Source organism: Callorhinchus milii, unplaced genomic scaffold (assembly GCF_018977255.1).
Source record: "Callorhinchus milii isolate IMCB2004 unplaced genomic scaffold, IMCB_Cmil_1.0 Scaffold30, whole genome shotgun sequence".
NCBI lineage: Eukaryota > Metazoa > Chordata > Chondrichthyes > Chimaeriformes > Callorhinchidae > Callorhinchus > Callorhinchus milii.
This window is the reverse complement of record NW_024704771.1, coordinates 764,915-786,197: the sequence shown is the minus strand read 5'-3', so window position 1 is coordinate 786,197 and position 21,283 is coordinate 764,915. Positions and strand designations below refer to the sequence as shown.

The 21,283-nt window shown below is 53.4% G+C and overlaps 1 protein-coding gene across 2 annotated transcripts; it reads right to left on the bottom strand.

Moving 5' to 3' along the window:
- Positions 1–3,362: 3,362 nt before the first annotated feature.
- On the bottom strand, positions 3,363–17,014 carry LOC103173652 (butyrophilin subfamily 1 member A1-like). Of its 2 annotated transcripts, XM_042344818.1 has the most exons (7): positions 16,880–17,014; positions 16,101–16,451; positions 15,042–15,317; positions 13,662–13,781; positions 12,911–12,928; positions 11,029–11,055; positions 3,363–3,969 (listed from the first exon to the last, which is right to left on the bottom strand). In XM_042344818.1, the coding sequence occupies exons 1-7, from the start codon at positions 16,935–16,937 to the stop codon at positions 3,440–3,442; spliced, it is 1,380 nt and encodes a 459-aa protein (XP_042200752.1). In that variant the 5' UTR covers positions 16,938–17,014; the 3' UTR covers positions 3,363–3,439. The 2 variants fall into 2 exon arrangements, with proteins under 2 accessions (XP_042200752.1, XP_042200753.1); XM_042344819.1 differs by lacking the exon at positions 13,662–13,781.
- Positions 17,015–21,283: the final 4,269 nt, after the last annotated feature.

Sequence of the window (21,283 nt, the reverse complement as noted above, 5' to 3'; positions counted from 1 at the left end):
GCTAGAGGGGGCTCAGACACCCCCCCCCCCCCATCTATTACCATCACCTGTTTAAGGGGAGCTGGGAGGGGAAAGTCCTTAGCCCTGAGGAGGACCACAGACAGTCCTCCCAAAGGCCTCAACACATGGGCCCCTCTTGCTCATGAGTCAGCAAGTGGTGGGGCCTCGGGAAACCACAGTAAACAGTGGAAGATGTGAGTGGGGAGGGTTGAAGGTTTGGCCGATGAAAGCCGGGCGAGGTTGGCCATGGGTGGGCACCAGTGGGGCAAGAAATTTCAAATCTCCCATCTGTACAACAGGTGTAAGAGACCACTGAGGCCACGGGTTGATGAACGAGTGGTGGTGAGTGACCAGTGAGGCGAAGGTTTGGCAGCTTCCAAATTTCCAAAGCAGGATTTCCAAATCCATCCGTGTAAATCCCCCTGAAGCCCGCTGTTATCACATCCCTCCTCAAACCCACCCTCCATCCCTCTGATCTCTCACAAAAGTACCACTCTGCCCTCGCCTCCGCCAAATGGTCCTCCTACTCCCAAGATAATCTTGGATGAGAAGGAAGACCCAAGCTTCCTATTCTCCAACACGAACCAGCTCCTCCGTCCACCCTCCCACACCTCGTCCAGTCTCTCCTCAAGTTCTGACTGTGAGGAGATGCTGGATTTCCTCAAGTCCAAAATCATTCAGCTGCCTCCACCCTCCCAACTGCCACTCCCTCCCCTTCTCCCCCCACCCCACACTCTGACCCCTACCCATAACATCCCTTCACCTTTTTGAACCTGTCTCCCCTTCCTCTTTCACACCACCATAACCAGCATGAAACACACCATCTGTTCCCTTCACCCCATCCCCACACTTCTTGTTTCCTCCCAGTTCCACCACCTCACTCCTCTTCACTCCGACACTATCAATCTCTCCCTATCATTTACCACTGTTCCAATCCTCCTAAAAACAGGTAGAATCACCCCCATCTTGAACAAATCTTCCCTGGACCCATCCCTGCTTTCTAACTACCAGCCCATCTACAACCTCCCTTTTCTTTCTAAGGTCCTTGAAAGAGTCGTTGCTTCCCAGCTTCGTTCATTCCTCTCCTACCACTCCCTTCACGATCCCCTCCAATTGGGTTTCCGAGCTGTTAGCAGCACAAAAACTGCTCTGGTCAAGGTGGCAAAAGACATTTTATCCATCTGTGACGAGGGCTCCCTCTGGCTCCTTGTCCTCCTCGATCTCTCGGCTGCCTTCGATACCATGGACCACTCCATCCTCCTCCACCACCTCTCCGCTCCCCTCAAAATTCAAGGTTCTCCCCTTGAATGGTTCAGGGCTTATCTCTCACACCATCTCCAATTTGTCTCTCCCAACAGTTTCACTTCCAGCCCCACAGTCTTGTGAGGTGTTCCTCAGTTCCCCTCATTTTTATTCACTGCATACACCCCCTCGGTGACATCATGCGCAGACATGGGGTCAACTTCCTCATGTATGTAGATGAAACCCAACTCTATCTCTCTGCCTCCACTATCGATTCCAGGACAACTAACATCCTGACAGACTGTCTGTCAGACATCAAGTCCAGGATGAGAGTCAACTTTCTACCGCTGAATGTTAGCAAACCACGGCCCTCCTGATTGGCTCACTCCAGCCCCTCCGCACCTCAGGCACTGGCAGCATCAGCATCCAAGGATTCACACTCCACCTCACCAAACCAGTCAGGATCCTGTGTGACTTGTTCGACACTCAAATATCTTCTCTCCCATATACATGTCATGACCCGCTCTGCCTTTTCGCCACCTCCGCAACATTGCTCGACTCCTCCACTACCTCACCCGTCAGGCCACCGAAACCCTCATATACGCATTTGCCACCTCATGGCTCGACTGCAGAATCTCCCTCCTTGTCAGCCTCCCCAACCAGGCTCCGTGACCCGTTCACCCCCATCCTCGCCCGGCTCCACTGGCTCCCCATCACTCAGACGATATAGTTCAACATCCTGGTCCTCAACTTCAAAGCCCTCCATGGCTTTGCTCCTTTCTACCACTGTGACCCCTTAACCCCCACCAACCTGTCCTCTCCCCCTGCTCAGCAGGCTCCGGCCTGCTCCACGTCCCCCACCTTGTCTACCCCACCATTGGCGAGTGTGCTTCAGCCTCTCTGCCCCCATCCTCTTGAACTCCATCCCTCAGTCCCTCCACCTCGCCCCCTCCGATGCCGCCTTCATGGCCCATCTCAAAACCCTCCTCTTTGACCATTCCATGGATCACCTTCTTACGTCTACCCTCCCTGCCCTCCACCCCTCCTGATCCCAACCACCAACTCGGGTTGGCATTCCTAACATCACAGCCCCTTGAGATGTCCTGACGTGAAATGCGCTGCGAAAATATAATTTGTTGTTCTTGGTGTGTATCAGGGGGTGCGGGTTAGGGATGTGTGTATCAGGGGGTGATAGTTAGGGGTGTGTGTATCAGAGGGTGAGGGTTGGGGGGGTGTATCAGGGGGTTAGGATTAGGGTATGTGTATCAGGGGGTGCGGGTTAGGGGTGTGTGTATCAGGGGATGAGAGTTAGGGGTGTGTGTATCAGAGGGTGAGGATTGTGTGCAGATTGGGTTCAATCATTGGACATAAAATAATAACAAAACAAATTTATTGTAAATTGAACGAGTATTTTGTAAGTCAACAACAATACTTTGGATATTAATATCCAGTTGAACAGACACAGACGGGACCTCGGTTTAGTGAGGGTTAAAGATCTCACTTCTTACGAGGGTGCGTGTGGGGGGAAGTGAGGGTGTGTGTGGGGGTGAGGTGAGTGTGTTTGTGAGGGGGATGTGCTGGTGTGTGATTGTTACAGTGAACGAGAAATGTTATGGATTATAAAAACTGTCACTGAAAATACACGGTGTTTCTACACAGTGAGACGCGGCCGCTCACTGGGGAACAACACGGCACCTGTTTATAGATATAAAAGTGATTTGGGAGATTTCAGTGAGATTCTGAGCACAGCCCCGACTGTGAGACTGGGCATTGCTGGAGAGAAAGATATCAGCGATATATATCCCTGTCTCAGAGCGTGTGAGTCACACACTGGATGGCAAGTCAGATTCTCCCAACACAGATGTGAGGGGGGGGGGGGGGAATGTGAGGGTGCGTGGGGGGGGATGTGCGGGTGTGTGTGGGGGGGGTGTGAGGGTGTGTGTGAGGGTGATGTGAGTGTATGTGGGGGGGTTATGTGAGGGTGTGTGTGTGGGGGAATGTGAGGGTGTGATGGGGTGGGGGGGTTGCGGGTGGAATGTGAGGGTATGTATAGGGTGATGGTCGGGGTGATGTCCATCTTAAAGTGGCCACTCCCCCCCTCACCCCCCAAGAATATTTTCACCGCCAATGAATCAAGTTAATGGCTGAGGGTTTTTGCTCCTTATTATAATGGACTAATTTTCCTCCTCATTAACTGTCACCGGCAGATTGTCAGAGGCTCAGGATTGTCCCCATCAATATTATACCCGGGACTGAACAGAGGATAAAGTTTCTCAGTGAAAGTTTGGGTGAAAGTGTGGAGATGAGCCATGTTGTCAGCGTTGTAAAATGACACCTGTCCCCCCTCATAGTCCATGTAAACCCCGACCTTCCCGGGTCTCACTGTCAGGGTCAGGCGGGTACGAGGTGACGTCAGAGCCTCATAACAGTCCCCACCCCACAGCCCCACCCCCCAGACCCCATCCTCTGGTGTCCATGTTATTAGTTGTTTCCTGTTGACAGACTCTGTGGCCAATCCCACAGTCCACCATGACTTGTTGCCCACCTGCACCTCCCAGTAATGTCTCCCCGATGTGAAGCCCTCAGATCCCAGGACAATGGGATCTTCACTAAACCTCTTCGGGGAGTCAGGGAGCGACTGCAGTTCGTCTTCGTGTCTCACACTGGTCAGGTCCTCAGACAGGATGAGCCGGGGATGGGCTGTGTCAGGATCCAGAGTGACTGTAACTGGAGGGAGAATCAGACCATTAATGTCGGACACATTTACAATCATAAATAAGATGATCTTCAGCGTCGTCACCGGGAGAGAAGCCTTTGTGTAAAACAACGACGTCTCCTGGGAACAGAATCCAGAAAAAAGGCTGAGAGTCTGTGTGTCTGTGGGGGAGGGGTTTGTGTGGGAGGGAATGTGTGGGTGTGAGGGGGAGAGATGTGTGGGTGTGAGGGGGGGGGAGATGTGAGGGTGTGTGCGTGTGTGTGGTCATGTGAGGGTGTGTGTGGAGGTATGTGTGAGTGTGTGTGGGGGCATGAGTGGGGGTGTGTGTGGGGGTATGTGTGGTTGTGTGTGTGGGGGTGTGTGTGTGGGGGTGGGGATGTGAGGGTATGTGTGTGAGGGGAAGTGAGGTTGTGTGTGGGGTGGATGTGAAGTTGTGTGGGATGTGAGGTTGTGTGGGGTGGGGCTGAAGGTGTGTCTTTTGGGGGTCTGTGAGGTAATTATGTGGGGGTAAATGAGGGTGCGTGTGGGTGGGACATGAGGGTACGTGTGAGCTGGAGATGAGTGTTCGTGTGGGGGGGACTTGAGGGTGTGTTTGGGAAGTCGTGAGGGTGTGTGTGGGGCGGAGGTGAGGGTGCGGGGTGGAGGTGAGGGTGCGTGTGGGGGGGGACGTGAGGTTGCGCATGTGGGGCGACGTGAGGTTGCATGTGGGAGAAGTGAGGGTGTGTGTGGGCATGACGAAAAGGTGCGTTTGGGGGTGAACGTGAGGGTGTGTGTGGGGGAGACGCGAGGGTGCGTGTGGGGGTAAGTGAGGCTGCATGTGTTGGGGGACGAGAGGGTGTGTGTGGGGTTGAGATGAGTGTGTTTGTGAGGGGGATGTGCTGGTGTGTGGGGGTCAAGACAAGGTGCATGTGTGGGGGGCACGTGAGGGTAGTGTGTGAGGGAAGTAACTGTATGTGGGAGCGACGTGAGGATGCGTGTAGGGGAGATGTGAGGGTGCGTCTGGGGGGACATGAGTGTGCATGTTGGGTCATGTGAGTGTGCATGTGGGAGGGTCCGGAGGGTGCCCGTGGGGGGGGTCGTGAGTGTGCATGTGGGAGGGAGGTGACGGTGCGCATGGTGGGGACGTGAGGGTGGGCGTGGGGGCAGGTGAGGGTGCGCGTGGGGGGACGTGAGGGTGTGAGTGGGGCTCATGTCAGATTGTGTATGGGGGGGATGTGAGGGTGCGTGTGGGGGGATGTGAAGATGCGTGTGGGAGGGACGTGAGGGTGCGTGTGGGGGCGATGTGAGGGTGTGTGTGGGGGGGATGTGAGGGTGTGTGTGGGGAGATGTGAGTGTATGTGTGGGGGAATGTGAGAGTGTGTGCGGGGGAGGAGATGAGGGTGCGTATGGGGGGGAACGTGAGGATGTGCGTGTGGGGGGACATGAGGTTGCATGTGGGAGGAAGTGAGGCTGCGTGTGGGGGGGGGAGGATGAGAGGGTGCATGTGGGGGCGAGGTGAGGGTGCGTATGGGGGGCATGAGGGTGCGTGTGGAGGTGACGTGAGGGTGCATGTGGGGTGTACGTGAGGGTGCGTGAGGGGTGAAGTGAGGGTGTGTGTGGGCATGACGAAAAGGTGTGTGTGGGGGTGAACGTGAGGGTGTGTGTGTGGGAGGTGAGGGTGTGTTTGTGGGAGGTGAGGGTGTGTGTGGGGGGACGCGAGGGTGCGCGTGGTGGGATGTGAGGGTGTGTGTGGGGGGATATGAGGGTGTGTGTGGGTGGATGTGAGGGTGTGTGTGAGGGGGATGTGCTAGTGTGTGGGGTTCAAGACAAGGTGCATGTGTGGGTGGGTACGTGATGGTAGTGTGTGGGGGAAGTAAGGGTGCATGTGGGAGTGATGTGAGGATGCGTGTGGGGGAGACGTGAGGGTGCGTCTGGGGGGGACGTAAGGGTGCGTGTAGGGGCAAGTGAGTGTACGTGTGGGGAGGTCGTGAGGGTGCATGTGGTGGGGTTGTGAGTGTGTGGGGGGGATGTGAATGTGCATGTGGGAGGGAGGTTAGGGTGCGCGGGTATGTGAGGGTGTGCATAGGGAGGACGTGATGGTGCATGTGGGCTGGAGGTGAGCGTGCGTGTGGGGGAAGTGACAGTGTGTGTGGGGCTCAAGTCAGGTTGTGTATGTGAGTGTGGGGGGGAAAGTGAGGGTGCATGTCGGGGGGTCGTGTGGGTGCGTGTGGTGGCGTCGTGTGGGTGGGTGTGGGGGATGTGAAGATGCGTGTGAGAGGGACGTGAGGATGCAAGTAGGGGGATGTGAGGGTGCGTGTGGGAGCGATGTGAGAGTGTGTGTGGTGGGGGGGAACGTGTGGGTGCGTTTGGGGGCTCCTGAGTGTGCGTGTGGGGGGGGACATGAGGGTGCATGTGGGGGGACGTGAGGGTGCGTGTGGGGGGGATGTGAGGGTGTGTGTGGGGGGGACGTGAGGGTGCGTGTGGGATTGACGTGAGGGTGCGTATGGCGGCCAGGTGAAGTTGCGAGTGGGGGGCTATGAGGGTCCCTGTGGGGTGCATGTGAGGGCGCGTGTGGGGGGGACGTGAGGGTGCGTGTGGGGGGAGTCGTGAGGGTGCGTGTGTGGGGATGTGAGGGTGCGTGTGGGGGGGACGTGAGGGTGTGTGTGGGGGGGGACGTTAGATTGTGTGTGCAGGGGATGTGAGTGTGTGTGTGGAGGAACATGAGGGTAAGTGGAGGAACATGAGGGGGCGTGTGTGGGACACGAATGTGCGTGTGGGGTGGGGGCGTGAAGTTACGTGTGGGATGGAGATGAGGGTGCCTGTGGGAGTGACGTGAGGCTGCATTTCTGGCAACTTGAGGGTGAATGGTGGGGGTGACATGAGGGTGTATGGGGGGTGGATGTAAGGGTGCATGTGAGCGGGACGTGAGGGTGCGTGTGGGGAGACGTGAGGTTGCGTGGTAGGGGACGTGAGGTTGTGTCGGGGTGAGGTGAGGGTGCGTGTGAGGGGGACATGAGGGTGCATGTGGCGGGGACATGAGGGTGCGTGTGGGTTAAACGTGAGGGTGCGTGTGCGGGGGACATGAGGTTGTGTGTGCGGGGAACGTGAGGGTGCGTGTAGGTTGGACGTGAGGGTGCGTTTGGGGGGGAAGTGAGGGTTTGTGTGGAGGCGACGAAAAGGTGCGTGTGGGGGCAATGTGAGGCTGTGTGTTGGGGGGTCGTGTTGGTGCGTGTGAGGAGGAAGTGCGGGTGTGTGGGGGTCAAGACAGGGCGCATGTGGGGGTGACGTGAGGGTTCATGTGGGATGTGTGGGTTCGTGTGCGGGGGACGTGAGGGTGAGTGTGGATGAACGTGAGGGTGCGTGTGGGGGGGATGTGAGGGTTCGTGTGGGGGGGATGTGAGGGTGTTGTGGAGGAATGTCAGGGTGCGTGTGGTGGAGATGTGAGGGTGCGCGTGCAGAGGGGACGTGAGGGTCATGTGCGTGGTGCACGTAATGGTGCGTGTGGGGGTAATGTGACGGTGCGTGCGGGGTGTGCGTGAGGGTGCGTGTGTGGGGGACGTGAGGATACGGGTCGGGGGAACGTGAGGGTGCGTGTGGAGTGGACGTTAGGGTGCGTGTGCGGGAGACGTGAGGGTGCATGTGGGGTTGACGTGAGGATGCATGTGGGGGTGACGTGAGGGTGCGTGTGGGGGGAGGTGAGGGTGCGTTTGGGGGTGACGTGAGGGTGCGTGCGTGGGGGGACGTTAGTGTGCATGTGCGGGGGACATGAGGGTGCGTGTGGGGTGAACGTGAGGCTGCTTGAGGGTGAGTGTGCGGGGGACGTGAGGGTGCATGTGCGGGGGATGTGAGGGTGCGTGTGAGGTGAACGTGAGGCTGTGTGATGGTGCGTGTGCGGGGGACATGACGGTACATGTGGGGGGGACGTGAGGCTGCGTGAGGGTCAAGACATGGTGCGTGTGGGGGTGACGTGAGGGTGCGTGTGGGGGTGACATGAAGCTGTCTGAGGGTGTGTGTGCGGGGGACATGAGCGTGCTTGTGCAGGGGAAGTGAGTGTGCCTCATGGGCGGACGTGAGGGTGCGTGTGTGGAGTCCTGTAGCTCAGTGGTTAGAGCACTCGCTTTGCAAGTGAGAGACCTGAGTTCAATTCCAGGCAGAGGGCGAAACCTTGGGCAAGTTTCCTTACTCCACACAGAGCCTAATAATAATCCCTCCAAAACCAAAAACAATAATAAATTGGTCATTTTCAATCTACGACTGTTTGTGGGACATTGCTGTGCGCAATTGGCTGCCGCGTTCGCCCACAAATATACAGTCAACTCACTTTACAGTATGTTCTGTGAAGCGCTTTGGGACGTCCTCCCGACGTGAAAAGCGCTATATCAAATGCAAGGATTATTATTATTATTATTATAATGTGAGGGTGCATGTGGGGGATGTGAAGGTGCGTGTGGGGGATGTGAGGGCACGTATGGGGGGAGGTGAGAGTTTACGGGTGGGGGGGACGTAAGGGTGCGTGTGGGGGTCGTGAAAGTGCATGTGCGGGGGACGTGAGGGTTCGTGTTGGGGACACAAAGGTGCGTGTGGGGGGGACGTGAGGCTGCGTGTGGGGGGGACGTGAGGGTGCGTGTGGGGGGATGTGAGGGTGCGTGTGGGGGGAGGTGAGGGTGCGTGTGGGGCGGACGTGAGGGTGCGTGTGGGGTGGATGTGAGGGTGCGTGTGGGGTGGACGTGAGGGTGCGTGTGGGGGGGATGTGAGGGTGCGTGTGGGGGGAGGTGAGGGTGCGTGTGGGGCGGATGTGAGGGTGCGTGTGGGGTGGATGTGAGGGTGCGTGTGGGGTGGACGTGAGGGTGCGTGTGTGGGGGACGTGAGGCTACGTGTAGGGCAGATGTGAGGGTGCGTGTGGGGTGGACGTGAGGCTGTGTGTGGGGCAGACGTGAGGCTGTGTGTGGGGCAGACGTGAGGGTGCGTGTGGGGTGGACGTGAGGGTGCTTGTGGGGGCTCATGAGGGTGCGTGTAGGGGACGTGAGGGTGTGTGTGGGAGTGATGAATAGGTGTGTGTGTGGAGGAATGTGAGGGTGCATGTGGGGGGGAGGTGAGGGTTCATGTGGAGCAACATGAGGGTGTGTGTGGAGGAACGTGAGCGTGCATGTGCTGGGGGGACGTGAGAGTGTTGTGGAGGAACGTGAGTGTGCGTTTGGGGGGCGTGTGTGTGCGCGTGGGGGGAATATTGTTGTGCGCAATTGGCTGCCGCGTTCGCCCACAAATATACAGTCAATTCACTTTACAGTGTGTTCTGTGAAGCGCTTTGGGACGTCCTCCCGACGTGAAAAGCGCTATATCAAATGCAAGGATTATTATTATTATTATTATTATTATTATGGGGTACACTTCCACAAGTATGCGGATGACATCCAACTCTATTTTTCCGCCTCACTTTGCAGCCCCCCATCCCCTGATGTTCTGTCAGCTGTCTGTCAGACCTCAGGAGCTGGATAAGCGCGAATTTCCTTCAGTTGAACATCGACAAGATGGAAGCCATAAACTTTGGCTCTCGTCAAAGTCTAAAACTGCATGCTTCTCACCTCCTCCATCTACCCGACCTCCCCCTAAAACTATCCGAACCCGTATGCAACCTTGGTGTCAGGTTCGACCCCCAGTTATCCATCCTCCCCCATATCCAGTCCCTCACCAGCACCACTTTCTTCCACTTCCGACACATTGCCCGTCTCCGCCAATACCTCACTCCAAAAGCCGCTGAAACCCTGGTCCATGCCTTTGTCACCTCTCGGCTGTACTATTCAAACACCCTCTTCGCCGGTCTCCCCTCTACTACCATCCATAAAATCCAGGTGATCCAAAACTCTGCTGCCCGCATTCTTACAGGTACCAATCTCCGTGTGTGTTTGGGGTGATGTGTGGGTATTTGTGGGTGGGGGGGATCTGTTGTGGGTGTGAGGTGGCTGTGAGGATGTGTGTGTTGGTGGTGGTGTATGGGGTGTGTGTGTTCAGGGATATAAGGATGTTTGTGGGGGATGAGCTGTGATGGTGTGTGTGTGAGGGGCTGTGAGGGTGTGTGTGGGGGCATGTGTGAATGGGGGTGTATGTGAGGATCTATGTGTGGAGTAGATGTGAGGGTATGTATGTGGGGGAATGTGAGCGCGTGGGGTGATTTGAGGGTGTGTGGGGGGATGTGAGTGTGTGGCAGAATGTGAGCGTTTGGGGGGATGTGAGCGTGTGGGGGGATGTGAGCGTGTGGGGGGATGTGAGCGCGTGGGGGAATGTGAGCGCGTGGGGTGATTTGAGGGTGTGTGGGGGGATGTGAGTGTGTGGGGCGATGTGAGCGTGTGGGGGGATGTGAGGGTGTGGGGGTTTGTGAGTGTCTGGGGGGATGTGAGGGTGTGGGGGGATGTGAGGGTGTGGGGGGATGTGAGGGTGTGGGGGGATGTGAGCGTGTGGGGGGATGTGAGTGTGTGGGGGGATGTGAGCGCGTGGGGGAATGTAAGCGCGTGGGGTGATTTGAGGGTGTGTGGGGGGATGTGAGTGTGTGGGGCGATGTGAGTGTCTGGGGGGATGTGAGGGTGTGGGGGATGTGAGGGTGTGGGGGATGTGAGGGTGTGGGGGATGTGAGCGTGTGGGGGGATGTGAGAGTGTGGGGGGTTGTGAGTGTGTGGGGGGATGTGAGCGTGTGGGGAAATGTGAGGGGGTGTGCGGGGTGGGGTGAATGTGTGTGGGGGGGCATTTGAGTGTGTGAGGGGATGTGAGGGTGTGTGTGGGGGAATGTGTGTGAGGGATGTGTGTGTTTGTAAGCGGATGGGAGTGTCAGGGTCTGTGTGTTGGGGGTGTGGTGATGATGTGATTGTGTGTGTGTGTGGGGTGTGATGTGATTGTGTGTGTGTGTGGGGGGTGATGTGATTGTGTGTGTGTGTGGGGGGTGATGTGATTGTGTGTGTGTGTGTGTGGGGGGTGATGTGATTGTGTGTGTGTGTGGGGGGTGATTGTGTGTGTGTGTGTGTGGGGGGTGATGTGATTGTGTGTGTGTGTGGGGGGGGCAGTGTGTTGGATGTTGGTTACTTGGTCACTCAGACTCTTACCTGCGCAGCTGCGAATCCTTTTCCACTCTGGAAACAAGAAGAAGTGATCAGACCTTTGGCAGCTCCTCACCTCGTGACATTCCCTCCCTCTCTCACACTTTCTCTCCCTCATTCTCTCTCTAACTCAATCCCTCCATCTCTCACTCTCTCCCACTCCTTCCCTCTCTCACTCCTTCCCTCTCTCCCTCATTGAAGCTACTCATTCTCTCTCCCCCTCTGTGTGTGTGTTCACAAACCAATGTTGTCTGAGGGAAGAAAAGGGAAAGTTGAAGCTGTGAAACAGACCAATGTTTGGAGTTAAACACTCTGTAATAATTCATGGAATAGAATCATTGAAATTTACAGCCCAGAAGGAGGCCATTCACCATCGAGTCGATATGGGCTCTCAGAGCAAAGTGTTAACAACAGCTGCCCCGCCCTATCATTAACCCCTTCAAGTCTCTATCCCTCATACACCTGTCTACTTCCCTGTCTACTGCCCTCCGCTCCACCATTGGAAATCGTGCGTTCAGCCACTACGCTCCAAAACTCTGGAACACTCTCCCTCAAACCCTCCGCCTTGTCCCCTCTCTCCCCCTTTTCAAGTCCCACCTGAAAATCTTTCTTTTCGACTGTGCTTATAGTCAGCTCCCACCAACACCCCCCCACCAACCCCCGCCCGGCCCGGCTCAGGATCAGGCTCTGTCTCTGTTCAGCGATCTGAGGTGCCATCCTGCGTGGAGGGCACTATACAAGTGCAAGTTGTTGTTATTCTATAATAATAATCCTTGAAATAGATTTGGCTCCTCAAAAGCATTTCGCAGGATTTACTGGAGAGTGTAGTGACTGTGTATTTTGTTGGCAAACTATAACATAAGTGATCTGGACTTGGGTATATAGCAAGCACCATTTCCAAGTTTGCGGACGACACAAAGTTAGGTAAACAGTGAGAAGGATAGGAGCCAACTGCAGGAAGACATAGACAGAATGGTAAAATGGGCGACACATGGCAGATGAATTTTAATGTGGAGAAATGTGAGGTATTGCATTTTGGTGGAAAGAATGAGGGGAGGCCATATAGGCTGGTCATACAATCTTAAGGGGATAAATGAACAGATAGACCTGTGGGTGCAGGTAAATGAATCCTTGAAGGTAGCAGGACAGGGAGATAAGGCTGTAAAAAGGGCATATGGGATACTAGGCTTTATAAATAGGGGCATAGAGTACACGAGTCAGAAGGTTATGATTAACCTATATAAACACTGGTTAGGCCTCAGTTAGAATACTGCGCCCAGTTCTGGGCACCGCACTATAGGAAGGATGTTCAGGCATTGGAAAGAGTGCAGAGGAGATTTACGAGGATGGTACCAGGAATGAGGGACCTTGATTATGAGGAAAGGCGAGAGAGGTTAGGATTATTCTCATTGGAGCAGAGAAGGTTACGAGGACCTAATAGAGGTCTTCAATATCATGAGGGGATTTGATAGGTTAGAAAGGGAAAAACTGTTCCCACTGGTGGGTGTCGGTGACTCGAGTTCACAGATTTAAAATAGTCTCTAAAAGAAGCCGAGGGGAGGTGAGAAGAAATGTTTTCACGCAGCGAGTTGTTCGAATCTGGAATGCATTGCCTGAGATGGCAGTCGAGGCCGATTCGATAACAGCTTTTAAAAACGCGATGGATGGTATTTGAGGAGGACGGGTTTGCAGGTTATGGGGAAAGGGCTGGGGAGTGGGACTGACATTACATTGCTCTTTTCAAAGAGCCGACACAGACTCTATGGGCCGAATGCCCTCTTTTTGTGCTGTTCAATTCTATGATTCTATGAACTATGTCTGCTTTGTGTGAAGCTTGTGAATGAGGTTAATCACAACGTGAAATTGTTATTTTATTTTGATGACTTACCCACTCTCTTCTCAAGATCTGGAGGATACAAAACAAAACTGTTAGAAACCGCTCCTGAATCCAGTATTGTTTAATGCTCAGTCTATATGTTTACAACATTAACAGTTAGAAACTACACAAAGTGCAGCTCAACACAATTACAGGAGGTTTGAATTACAATAACATTTACATTTACACAGCACCTTCCACAACGGCGGATATCCCAAAGCCCTCACAATGCTGACTGGGGTCTGAGCTGGGGGCTGAGCTGGGGTCTGAGCTGGGATCTGAGCTGGGGGCTGACCTGGGGTCTGAGCTGGGATCTGAGAAGGGGTCTGAGCTGGGATCTGAACTGGGGTCTGAACTGAGGTCTGAGCCGGGGTCTGAGCTGGAGTCTGAGCTGGGGTCTGAGCTGGGGTCTGAGCTGGGATCTGAGCTGGGATCTGGGCTGGGGTTGGGGTGGGGGGGAGCGGGTGAGAGGGTAAAATTAACTGAAAATGCAGAATGAGGAAGATCATGGGACAGGCCTTGAAAGAGGTGATGGAGCGGGAGGGGGCGAATCGGAAGGATTCTTGGCTTGAGTTGCAGAGAGTGGGGGCAGAGAGGCTGAAAGCCTGAGCTGCTGATGGTGGGGAGGGAGGATCAGGCGGTGACATGAAACAGGCCGGGGGTCACTGAGTGAAGGGAGGGACCAATTATTTTATAGAACTTGCACATTCTTACACAAACAGTAACAGTGTTGTGATGGGAGATGTTACTGATGGGAACGTACCTTTGATCTCTCGGCGCTGTTTTAAACTGTAGGGGACAAGAACACTCAGCACCAATATGGCAAGTCCTAAGAGCAGTGCGGAAACCACCAAACCCACTGGCACTTTGGGAAAGAACTCGTCTGTCAAGGAATGTAAATAGACATTTAAACATCTATTCTGATGTCATAACATAACATGTAGGAGCAGGAGGAGGCCATTCGGCCCTTCGAGCCTGCCCCGCCATTCAATCATGGCTGATCTGCTAATCTAACTCCAGCTAATAACCTGACACTGCCTTACCCCCATATCCCTTAATACCTTTTGCAAGAAGAAATCTATCCATCTCAGTCTTGAATATGTTCAAGGACTGAGCGTCAACAGGCCTTTGAGACAGTGAGTTCCATACATTCACTGCCCTTTGAATGAAGAAGTTCTTCCTCAACTCAGTGCGAAAGGGCTGCCTCTGATTTTAAGGTTGTGACCCTGGTTTTAGTTTCTCCAACCGGGGACACAATCTCCCACTATCTACTCTATCTGCCTTTTGTTGATATTATAGGTTTCTATAAGATCCCCTCTAATTCTTCTATATTCCACAGAATATAGGCCCAAATTGTTCAGCCTATCCTCGTAACTCATCCCCTTCATCCCTGGTACTAACCCAGTAAATCTACGCTGCACCCCCTCCGAGGCAAGTACATCCTTCCTTAAATGAGAAGACCAAAACTGCCCCCAGTATTCCAGGTGTGGTCTCACCAGAGCCCTATACAGTGGCAGCAACACTTCCCTACTCTTATACTCTAATCCTTTCATACTGAATGCTAACATACCGTTCCCCTTCCTAATTGCTGCTGCACCTGCAGACTAACTTTCTGTGACTGGTGTCCAAGGACACCCGAGTCCCTCTGGACACTAACACATTCCAATCTCTCCACTTCTAAAAGATAACCCACTCTACTGTTTTTGCTACTGAGGAAGATGTCAAACACAAATGGATGTCAAATTGGATGTCAAACACAAATAGCTTTATTTGCCCCCATTTCAGTTGTTGTTGTCCTGTAGCTTCTCAGCTCTTAACTTGGAGTCTTCCCTTCACTGTGAGGTGGATCAGCAACATTTGCCTTTTCTGAAGCAATGTTGGCTGTGAGTTATGAAGTATTGATTCATTCACAATGTAATCAGCAGCTTAAGTAGGTTAGCAGGAAGGGTGGGTGAGCTGGAGTACTGCGGTCATTTCAGTTTGTAATAAGAAGATTCATTGCCTCCAAAGCCCTCCATGGTCCTGCTTCTCCCTATCTCTGTAATCGGTTAACTCCATATTTCTGCCCCAATTCTGTAGAACTCCAAATCTGCATCATATATATATATCAGACTATTGTTAATAATTCAGTGTATTTACTGACCTGAGATTTGGAGTTTTCCTTCTTGTTCATTTTCTTCATTGTGAATCAGACACCTGATCTTGTTGTTTGAATAGATTATTTCTATTTGTCCTTTAACACTGAAGAGACCTTTGGAATCCTCTCTGACCGTCCAGTTACTGAGTGTTGTTAAGTTGTTTCCCTGATCATCAAACCACAGAACCTCTGGTGATGGGAACCATCCACTGGATTCACACCGCAGACTCACACCATCACTGTGCTGCCCATCAACGTGAATCCAAGGCTGACTGCCAAGGCCTGGAAGACAGGACACGTGAATCAGACAATATTAATACCGGGACATTACAGAGCAACAACAACAACAACAACAAGATTTAATTTATAAAGCGCCTTTCACGTCAGGAGGACTTCCCAAGGCGCTGCACAGTTTGGTTATGACCCGAGCAGAGGGGAAATGGTCAGGGTGAGGGGAGGGAGCGAGGAGGGGGGAAATGGTCAGGGTGAGGGGAGGGAAGGGAGGGAGCGAGGAGGGGGGAAATGGTCAGGGTGAGGGGAGGGGAGGGAAGGGAGGGAGCGAGGAGGGGGAAGAGAGTCGAGAGGGGAGCTGAAGGCTCGGTCAAAGAGAAAGGTTTTGAGACCGGCCTTGAAGGAGGAGAGGGAGGAAGCGGCGAAGGCGCTGGGGGATGGAGTTCCTGAGCCTGGGGGCTGAGAGGCTGAAGGCCCGACCACCGATGGTAGGGCGGTTGGGGCGGGGGACATGGAGCAGACCGGAGCCGGAGGAACGGAGGGTACGGGCAGGTAGGTAGGGGGATAGTAGGTCAGAGAGGTAGGAGGGAGCAAGGCCGTGAATGGCCTTGTAGGTGAGGATGAGGATCTTGAGATCAATCCTCTGGGGGATGGGGAGCCAGTGGAGGCGAGCAGTAACTTTACTGAAGGCCACAACATTCTGAATACATTTACATCAATGATAACTTGTTCTTGTTTATATAAAGTATTGCATTTTGAAGATAACATTAACAAATAATGAATGTTTGTACACACAGATTACATGAAGTAAAATGAATTGCAATCATTACTGACCTATAACTTTCAACTCTATCTCTGCCTCTTCATGCCATCCGGCGTATCTAACCAAACATGTGTACTGTCCGTTGTCTGACACCCGCACATCTCCCAGTCTGAGAGACACATCGCCGTTGATAAACTCCTCTACAAACAGTTGTGTTCTGTGTCTGTAGGCTTCATCCTGTGTTTCCAGTTGCTGTCGTCCCTCCTTGTATAAGTGCACAGGGGAGTCGTATCTTGTCCTGAACCATTTCACCTCCACACTCTCTCGTGGCAGGTCTGTGGAACACTTACAGTCCAGGACAACATCCGAACCAGCAATGGCTGGGACAGGGAGGGCCGGGCCACTGACTATGAATCTCTCTGCTTAATAACAAACAATGGATACAGTTGGGATTTTCAGTCACACTGACTCAGACAAACTCCGTCGCTGAGTTAATAATAATAATCCTTGCATTTAATATAGCACCTTATAGATAATTATTTGTGATGGACAAGTTTGCGCGGCTATGGGGAGAGAGCGAGGGATTGGGATTGATTTGGATGGCACTTTTAAAAGAGTTGGCCCACTGGGCTGAATGGCCTCCTTCTGTGCTATATAACTCTATGATTTTCTGATTATTCTATGATTATCACATCGCTGAGAAGTCTCAAAATCTTCATAGGATATACTGTAAAGCGCTCTGACTGTATTTTGTGGAGGGAAGGCGGCAACCAGTCTGTGCACATCATTTACCTTTATCTTCAGCAATTTACACCAACAGAAATCAAACAGATTCAATGTGTTTCCTTACCAGTCAGTGAGAGGGGAAGCACAAGCCACAGGACCTGAATACAGTGTTTGCAGCTCATCTTCGAGGACCTTCACAATGGGATCAGAACTGGTTACAACACAGCAAATCAGATCATTACACACAGAGATTTGTGATCAAATATAATCAATAAAATATAAAACATAATTAATAAAACATGTTGTTTGCATTCACACCCACAGCGAACAAACTGCCTTCTCTGTTGGAATAGTGATGTGGGATCTTTAACTGTGACAGTGAGGCCCCCCCTGGCCCCGCACTGGGGGTCTCCATCAGATGGTTTGGGGAAGAAACATGAAACATGTTATGTGTAAGTGCTGTAATGTCCCCCTCCCCTCCCCCTCCTCACAGCCGCTCCTTATTCACCCCAACATGGTGCAGGTCAGAGAGGAGCTCCCATTCCCTTCCCTCCTCACTTGCCTCCAATTCTCAGCGTTTAAACCACAAACTGGGAATAAACTGACTGCAGAGCTCCCGCTTTACTACTGACACAAACCTGACAATAGAGAACATTTATTTCATATTTAAACTCCACATCACCACATGTGAAAGTGAAACCAGTGAATCCTGTAACTGGAATCGCAGTAAAGTTAAGGCGTTATTTTAAGGGTAAAATAACAATTTTCGACACTGACTGTTGAGGCTTTGTTCTGAAAGAGAAGAATCTTCACTGTTAACAGTAAATTAATCGTGTGTCCGGAATGGCGATGTCCAGAGGTTTCGGTTTCTGTGGAAATCTGGTTATAGCCCCACAAACAGGGAAAGTGCAGCTCAAATATTCCCCACAATATAAAGTGGGGAAAAGTCCTGTGATGTTCAGTGTTGATGTTGAAAGCAGCTCCTCACATTGCTGTCTGGCCTGGTCACTCCTCACATTGCCGTCTGGCCCGGTCACTCCTCACATTGCCGTCTGGCCCGGTCACTCCTCACATTGCTGTCTGTCCCGGTCACTCCTCACATTGCCGTCTGGCCCGGTCACTCCTCACATTGCTGTCTGTCCCGGTCACTCCTCACATTGCTGTCTGGCCCGGTCACTCCTCACATTGCTGTCTGGCCTGGTCACTCCTCACATTGCTGTCTGGCCCGGTCACTCCTCACATTGCTGTCTGGCCCGGTCACTCCTCACATTGCTGTCTGGCCCGGTCACTCCTCACATTGCCGTCTGGCCTGGTCACTCCTCACATTGCCGTCTGGCCTGGTCACTCCTCACATTGCCGTTTGGCCAGGTCACTCCTCACATTGCCGTTTGGCCAGGTCACTCCTCACACTGCTGTCTGGCCCAGTCACTCCTCACATTGCTGTCTGGCCTGGTCACTCCTCACACTGCTGTCTGGCCTGGTCACTCCTCACACTGCTGTCTGGCCCGGTCACTCCTCACATTGCTGTCTGGCCCGGTCACTCCTCACATTGCCGTCTGGCCTGGTCACTCCTCACATTGCCGTCTGGCCTGGTCACTCCTCACATTGCCGTTTGGCCAGGTCACTCCTCACATTGCCGTTTGGCCAGGTCACTCCTCACACTGCTGTCTGGCCCGGTCACTCTTCACATTGCTGTCTGGCCCGGTCACTCCTCACATTGCTGTCTGGCCCGGTCACTCCTCACATTGCTGTCTGGCCCGGTCACTCCTCACATTGCCGTCTGGCCTGGTCACTCCTCACATTGCCGTCTGGCCTGGTCACTCCTCACATTGCCGTTTGGCCAGGTCACTCCTCACATTGCCGTTTGGCCAGGTCACTCCTCACACTGCTGTCTGGCCCGGTCACTCCTCACATTGCTGTCTGGCCTGGTCACTCCTCACACTGCTGTCTGGCCTGGTCACTCCTCACATTGCTGTCTGGCCTGGTCACTCTTCACGTTGCTGTCTGGCCCGGTCACTCCTCACACTGCTGTCTGGCCCTGTCACTCCTCACACTGCTGTCTGGTCACTCCTCACATTGCTGTCTGGCCCGGTCACTCCTCACATTGCCGTCTGGCCCGGTCACTCCTCACATTGCTGTCTGGCCCGGTCACTCCTCACATTGCTGTCTGGTCACTCCTCACATTGCTGTCTGGCCCGGTCACTCCTCACATTGCTGTCTGGTCACTCCTCACATTGCTGTCTGGTCACTCCTCACAGTTACCTTCAGTTCCGCAGCAAAAACAGCAACTGCTTAATTTCCGGGTTTGTTAAAACACATCGTTTTCTGAGAAATTTCCTTCATCTGATCTGTGTGTGTGTACAGAGAGAGAGTGTGTGTGTATAACAGTGTGTGTGCAGAGAGATAAAGAGTGTGTATGTGCACAGAGAGAGAGTGTGTGTGCACAGAGAGTGTAAGTGTGTGCAAACAGAGAGAGAGAGTCTGTACAAGACTGTTGTGTGTGCACACAGAGAGAGTACAACAGTGTGTGTGCAGAGAGTGTGTGTGTGCACACAGAGAGAGTATAACAGTGTGTGCAGAGAGAGTGTGTGTGCAGAGAGAGAGAATGTGTGCACAGAGAGAGAGAGAAATTATGTACAAGACTGTGGCGATGGCGATGTCCAGAGGTTTCGGTTTCTGTGGAAATCTGGTTATAGCCCCACAAACAGGGAAAGTGCAGCTCAAATATTCCCCACAATATAAAGTGGGGAAAAGTCCTGTGATGTTCAGTGTTGATGTTGAAAGCAGCTCCTCACATTGCTGTCTGTCCCGGTCACTCCTCACATTGCTGTCTGGCCCGGTCACTCCTCACATTGCTGTCTGGCCCGGTCACTCCTCACATTGCTGTCTGGCCTGGTCACTCCTCACACTGCTGTCTGGCCCGGTCACTCCTCACATTGCCGTCTGGCCCGGTCACTCCTCACATTGCTGTCTGGCCTGGTCACTCCTCACATTGCTGTCTGGCCCGGTCACTCCTCACATTGCTGTCTGGCCCGGTCACTCCTCACATTGCTGTCTGGCCCGGTCACTCCTCACATTGCTGTCTGGCCCGGTCACTCCTCACATTGCTGTCTGGCCCGGTCACTCCTCACATTGCTGTCTGGCCCGGTCACTCCTCACATTGTTGTCTGGCCCGGTCACTCCTCACACTGCTGTCTGGCCCGGTCACTCCTCACATTGCTGTCTGGCCCGGTCACTCCTCACACTGCTGTCTGGCCCGGTCACTCCTCACATTGCTGTCTGGCCCGGTCACTCCTCACATTGCTGTCTGGCCCGGTCACTCCTCACATTGCTGTCTGGCCCGGTCACTCCTCACATTGCTGTCTGGCCTGGTCACTCCTCACAGTGCTGTCTGGCCCGGTCACTCCTCACAGTGCTGTCTGGCCCGGTCACTCCTCACAGTGCTGTCTGGCCCGGTCACTCCTCACAGTGCTGTCTGGCCCGGTCACTCCTCACATTGCTGTCTGGCCCGGTCACTCCTCACATTGCTGTCTGGCCTGGTCACTCCTCACATTGCCGTCTGGCCTGGTCACTCCTCACATTGCCGTCTGGCCTGGTCACTCCTCACATTGCCGTTTGGCCCGGTCACTCCTCACATTGCTGTCTGGCCTGGTCACTCCTCACACTGCTGTCTGGCCCGGTCACTCCTCACATTGCTGTCTGTCCTGGTCACTCCTCACATTGCTGTCTGGTCACTCCTCACATTGCTGTCTGGTCACTCCTCACATTGCTGTCTGGTCACTCCTCACATTGCTGTCTGGTCACTCCTCACAGTTACCTTCAGTTCCGCAGCAAAAACAGCAACTGCTTAATTTCCGGGTTTGTTAAAACACATCGTTTTCTGAGAAATTTCCTTCATCTGATCTGTGTGTGTGTACAGAGAGAGAGTGTGTGTGTATAACAGTGTGTGTGCAGAGAGATAAAGAGTGTGTATGTGCACAGAGAGAGAGTGTGTGTGCACAGAGAGTGTAAGTGTGTGCACACAGAGAGAGTACAACAGTGTGTGTGCAGAGAGTGTGTGTGTGCACACAGAGAGAGTATAACAGTGTGTGCAGAGAGAGTGTGTGTGCAGAGAGAGAGAATGTGTGCACAGAGAGAGAGAGAAATTATGTACAAGACTGTGGCGATGGCGATGTCCAGAGGTTTCGGTTTCTGTGGAAATCTGGTTATAGCCCCACAAACAGGGAAAGTGCAGCTCAAATATTCCCCACAATATAAAGTGGGGAAAAGTCCTGTGATGTTCAGTGTTGATGTTGAAAGCAGCTCCTCACACTGCTGTCTGGCCCGGTCACTCCTCACATTGCCGTCTGGCCCGGTCACTCCTCACATTGCTGTCTGGCCTGGTCACTCCTCACATTGCTGTCTGGCCCGGTCACTCCTCACATTGCTGTCTGGCCCGGTCACTCCTCACATTGCTGTCTGGCCCGGTCACTCCTCACATTGCTGTCTGGCCCGGTCACTCCTCACATTGCTGTCTGGCCCGGTCACT

Coding starts and splice junctions, on each gene's coding strand:
- LOC103173652 (XM_042344818.1), bottom strand. CDS start 16,937: ATGAGCTGCAAACACTGTATTCAGGTCCTGTGGCTTGTGCTTCCCCTC. Junction 15,318..16,100: donor GATAGAGTTGAAAGTTATAG/GTCAGTAATGAT, acceptor CCTGTCTTCCAG/GCCTTGGCAGTCAGCCTTGG. Junction 3,970..11,028: donor AAGGATTCGCAGCTGCGCAG/GTAAGAGTCTGA, acceptor TTCTCCCTCCAG/TTACAGTCACTCTGGATCCT.